At 40.9% G+C, this 5,888-nt stretch overlaps 1 protein-coding gene across 1 annotated transcript in view; it reads right to left on the reverse strand.

Annotated features, from left to right (window-relative positions):
• Positions 1 to 3,437: 3,437 nt before the first annotated feature.
• Rhoxf2b (Rhox homeobox family member 2B) overlaps positions 3,438 to 5,888 on the reverse strand; it is an 8,681-nt gene continuing 6,230 nt past the window's right edge. Inside the window, 1 exon segment of the mRNA XM_048797107.1 lies at positions 3,438 to 3,866. Within this exon segment, the coding sequence (XP_048653064.1) occupies positions 3,438 to 3,866 (429 nt within the window).

The raw sequence follows: 5,888 nt of genomic DNA on the forward strand, positions 1-5,888 counted from the left end.
AGAAGATGAAAAAACCTGTTCATTTTGAAACAAGTCTCAGAGGCAGAGCCGTAACTATATTCAAAACGTTCCATGGACCACTGTTGCACTTCGTAGTTTTCCATCCACTGAGCCACACCGTGCTCCTTGGAAATTAATTCCCATTTAGTCATGCTGTGTTAAAGCTGAGCCCAATCTCTCCCCACACTGCAAGACCCACTGCAGCAATCTGTATAGCTGTTTTCCCACCCACATCACTCCATGGGACCCTGGCAGCTCACTGTTTCTGGACCTATGGGGAGGCTCTGCAGCAGCCTCTGCCCATCCCTGTCCTTGGGCTCCCCCTTCCTCCCTAAGCCTTTTTTTAAAAAAAATATATAAACACAATACCTTTATTTTATTTATTTTTAATATTTTATTTTTTAGTTTTAGATAGATACAATCTTTATTTTTATGTGGTGCTGCCAATCCTGGTTGTTTTATTAGCTTTGAGACCGTGGGCAAACACTTCCTCTTCTTTAAATGGGGATACTAGTACCTCATTATTAGGAAATCCTAATAGTGTATGACCACCAAATAAAATCATCCAAGAAAATCATTCAATTGCTTGCCACAGAGTAAAGGATGTAACAGATGCAAAATACTAATAAAAATATGGAGTGGGCTTGGGATGTGGCTTAGGGGTAAAGCAGTTGCCTGGCATGTGTGAGGCCCTGGGTTCAATTCTCAGCACTGCATATAAATAAACAAATTAACTAAATAAAGGTCCATTGACAACTAAAAATATATATGTATATTTAAAAAAAATATGGAGGTGACAGTTTAAACAGAACTATCTCCACCAATATGCCCTAGCATATAGAAATTGTAACCTGTTCCCTACCCAGCACCTTGAACGAGTTCCATCATATACTACCTCAACAATAAGTGGTTCAAGTTCTCTTTCAATTTATTTAATACATTTTTGAAGTGAAAGGGTATTCTGACTCTAATTCTACTGATTTTATTTGTTTAAGGTACAAGAGTTTTGCCTTAGAAGTTTAGAATTTAGTCTGCCAAAAGCCAGACAACTTGTCAGATTTGGTCCTAAGAGGAAACTTATGAGACAGGTGAAAAATAAAGCCAAGTTATTATAGACAATCTCCTTTTCTAGGATATATAGGAAAGTTTTTAGATACTGTAAAAGTTTTTGATTTTGATCACCCCAGGGAGGGGAGAAGAGAGTATGATTTCAATTTCTATCCTCCTCTTGTTTCCTTTCTTTGTCCTTTTTGGAATTTCTTCAGAAGTGTTTTTTTTTAATATTTATTTTTTAGTTTTAGGTGGATACAATGTCTTTATTTTATTTTTATGTAGTGCTGAGAATCGAACCCAGTGCCTCACACATGCTAGGCAAGCTTAAGCTGCCACTTAAGCCACATCTCCAACCCTGAAGTCTAGGTATTTCAATGATGAAGACAGGAAGTAGTCAAATGGTACAAAAAATATGAAGCAGAAACCATTTCCAGACTGAATATGTACTGACATTCAGGATTTCTATAAACAATTATACAAAGCACAATATATTGGGAACAATAGCAAAACAACAACAACAAAAATAATCTCCTCTTTGCCAAAAACAAACAAACAATCACATGAGTACATAGTGTATTCATGGACGTTCCTCACTAACCCCTAGGATCTGAGGCCTCTGGTGTAGTGATGAATTCCTATCTGCAAAGGTTGTACATTATAAGCAATTGCTTTGCTGACACTTCATGCCCACAATTATAAAGGTAGGAGAGAAAATAGGAATGAAAAACACTGACAGGTAAGCAAAAAATACATGCACTCCCACCAGAACCTTCCTTCAGGTTGGAAACAAGCATTGTGAAATTGGCCTATGATTAATTCCCATGAAAGTAAATTCCAGAAGAGCTGTGGCTCCTTATCTGCAAACATGGCAATCACTTTACACTACAGCCACAGTGTTCCCAATTAATTGCTTTTTAAATTTTAGTGGTATATTTTTCTTTCTTTTTGCTGTGGTAAAAAATAATTAACATAAGTTTTGCTATTATAACCATTATAAAGTGCACAGTTCAGTGTCATAAATTCCAATGGCACTTTAAAATTTTTTTTTAATCGTTGATAGACCTTTATTTTATTTATTTATATGTGGTGCTGAGAATCTAACCCAGTGCCTCAAACATGCCAGGCAAGTATGCTACCACTGAGCCAAAACCCCAGCCCTCCATTGGCACTTTGAATGGACAACTATCTTTATGAAGCCTGACACTGCTAGAGAGAACTTAATGATTTTCAAAAGTGGGATTGGGGGCTGGCGTTGTGGCTCAGCAGTAGAGTGCTTACCTAGCATGTGCAAGGCACTGGGTTCGATCCACATAAAAATAAATAAATAAAATAAAGGTATTATGTCCAACTACAACTAAAAAAATGGGATTGGTTTCCTTCATGATACTTTCATTTCGTCTTAGTTGTTTTCCACCATGGCAGTTTTACATGAAGATGGCATGAACGAAGCCAAGATGCTTCATTTAAATGAAAGGATTATTCCTGATCATTTATCAGGGACCATCTTCTTGCTTCCAACGGCACTGAACCAAGAGGTCCCCTTTCAGGGTTTAATTAGCTGGAACTAAGGTTCTTGAAAAGATGTTGAAGGTGAGAGAAAGCATTTGAAGGTGTTGACAGTCAACTTCTGAGCTGGGGAAGGTGTAATATTGCTTCATGTCTTGGGGGTAAATGGATCAGGAAGGGACAAAAACCTTGCCCTCACCTGGAAGGAGTATCCTTTGGTTTCCTTTGAAGAGGCAGGATCCTCCTGCAAGCATGGATTCCATTCCCATGTCTCCTCCTCAAAAAAAGCAGAGCAGGGAATAGAACTTGGCGGGCACCAGGTAAGTGCCTGGCTCTAAAGCCCTAACAGTAGCCCCCTAGACAGCTTCCCCTAGAGTCTGTTGGGCCTGAGCTCATCAGCACGAATGGATCTTGACTCTGCCTTGAAACACTATTCTTCCTTAGGGACCCCTGCCCCCTGTATCTTGCACATGCATGTGGTCCCCATGGGGTAGGATGGGGTGAGTATGCAATGGTGGAGGGGGGTGGAAGAGGTTGTGTCTTTGTAAACCTGCCATGGGCACTTGGGAAGCTTGTGTGGTTGCACAGCCTGATGGTGACCCCATGATCTAACTGCATGAATAGAGGCCTCTTCACCTTTGGTTTGAATGACACTTTTCATCCATAGTTTACTAATCCCAAGGGGCACACAAAACAAATATACATAGATTTCATATCTTTATTGAAATGCAAAAAACAAGTGCTAAATGAGTCAATGACTAAAGTTTTATTTAACACATCTAACATGCATTTGGTAAATTGCTCTTGATGGTGTTCTATGAAAAATTTGTATCTATTTGCAAAGCACTTTGGAAAATACAGGTCCCACAGACTACTCCTCAGTAAATGGGGAGTACAAATGAATTGTTGGCAATGACAATAGAGACCAAGTTAAATGAAGCCAGGCCAAAAGGAGGCAAAGGCGGGAGAAACAAAGGTAGAGGAGGCAAGAACAGGTGAGGAAAGGGTGTCAGGGGTGGCAGGTGAATCAGATGCGGCAGGCGAATCAGAGGAGCCAGGTACATCAGGGGCGGCACAGGCATTATGGGTGGCAGAGGCATCATGGGTGGCAGGGGAAACAGGGGCGACCAGAGCGGCAGTGGCTCCAGACGAACCCATGTCCCATCTGGCTTCAGAATGAACATGGTATTATAGGGGCCACTCGAGATTATGGTGACAGGGTGGCCTGGGCACATGAAGGGCACATTTCTGAATCTTGGTGCCCTATGTCGTCTCTTCCACCTGGCTCTCCTGTTCTTGAACCAAACCTTTGGTGAGAGAGAGAAAAAAAAGGATTGATTGAGTATATCGAGCATTTAATGTCATCATAGGCAAAACAACACAACTCAACAGGTGACTCCATATGTCCTTATTATTTTCAATTGCATCAGGAGAAGCTATTTCCTTATTGCTAATTATCTTAGGAAAGTTAATGCCATAACCTTCTTCTAGTGAGCTCCAACTATATGCCAAACTCTGGCTTGGCTTATTGCTTTGACTCTCTCCTCCTTCCTTTAATACTGTCTTCCTTTAATATTGTGCAGTTGTAGCTGATAAATTGGACTTGGTCCCTGCAGCTATTGCTATGTCTGCTCTATCTGTTCCATGATGGTTGACCATCCACTCTCTAGCTGCCACCAATCCCTACTCACTAGTCAGGTGTCACCGTGGTTATAGAGAAGCTGAGCTGCACTTGATGAAAAGCGGGTACCTTTTAGAATCATACCAAAGGGAATGGCCCCCACTTTGAAAAGCCTATATTCAGTGTGAAGAAATAATCAACAGGATTTTTTTGGGGGGGTATTAGACATGGAACCCATGCACTGAGCTGCTTCCCTAGCCCCTTATAAAATATTTTTTTTTTGAGACAGGGTCTAAGTTGCTGAGTTTGGCCTCAAAATTGTAATCCTCCTACCTCAGCCTCCCAAGTTGCCAGGATTACAAACATTTGCCAATGCACCCACCTCTGTAGGAATTTTAAACAAAAGATCTTCAAGGGCATATACGAGGTCATTTATCCTATGAAACTTCTTGAAAATTAAAAAGATGATATTGAGGGAAGCCTGGTCTTATGGCCCCATGGAGTGTGTGGCTTGCCTTACTGGGACACGAGTGTAGTTGAGGCCCTGGACTCTGTTTTCATGTTCTAAACTTTAGGAGTAATGAATATTTAGACTAAGTCCAACTTCACCCTTTGCCCAGCCAAGAGTTCTTAGGGGAAAAGGCACTGTCAATTATACATGCTCTAACCCATCCTACCCTCCAGATTCTCCTGGGATCTGGTGATTCTGAGCTCCCTACATTCTCATGTTCTGAGACAACAGACATGGTTTCTCAGCATGGTTAGACACCTTCAGCCAACTAGCCCTACTACTCAAAATAGGAGATTCTAATCCTATCCACATTTCTAAAGCAGGGAAATCCAAACAGGCATTTCTGAAGACAATCAATAATAATATAGGGATGGTATCAAAAAAGACTACCTGCTAACTATTTAAAGACCAAAAGTAAAACCTGTCAATTAAACTGCACTATCCCTTCAGTATCCTATTTAATGAGGTTTCCATTTTATTATCCTTTTGGAAGTTCCCAAACAACAAATCTATGAGACAAAGGATGTCTTCTTGCTGGGCATGGTACATGCCTGTAATCTCAGTGACTCAGGAGGCTGAGGCAGAACGACAGAAAGCTTGAGGCCAGCCTCAGCAACTTAGCAAGGCTTTGTCTCAAAATAAAAAATAAAAAGGACTGGTAATAGAGCTCTGAGTTTAAACTCCAGTACCAAAAAACAAACAAACAAACAAAAAAACCCTCTTCTTCCTGTTCAATGCCTCATTTCTCCCTCCCATCTTCCTCTCTGGAGTTCCCTTTGAATATATAGATTGAAAAATCTATTAAAATAGTACTTGTTTGGGGAGATTCGAATGTACCAGTGGCTAAAGGTTCATAAACATAACCAGTGCCAAAAGTGAGCTAAATATGGTATGGACTGACATTTAGGTCCCTATTCCCAATATTGGTTTCATAAAAGAGCTCTTGCTATCTTTATAGAATGTGGGGGCCGGGGGTCTGTTAAAGCTTTTTGGAGATAGTCATGTCAAAATGGTTGAGGGGCACAATCAGGAGCCACTTGTCAAAAGAAACTAACTTTATTTTTAGAACCACACACGCCAAACAAAACAGCCTCTCAGGAAAAACCCTCAGAGCCTCAACTGCCACCACCGGCTTTCCACAAGCCTCTCTCTCCCACACAAGCTTCTCTCCACCTCCCACAATCCTCCTGCTCTTGA

The sequence above is a fragment of the Marmota marmota genome, unplaced genomic scaffold, assembly GCF_001458135.2.
Source record: "Marmota marmota marmota unplaced genomic scaffold, marMar, whole genome shotgun sequence".
Classification (NCBI taxonomy): Eukaryota; Metazoa; Chordata; class Mammalia; order Rodentia; family Sciuridae; genus Marmota; species Marmota marmota.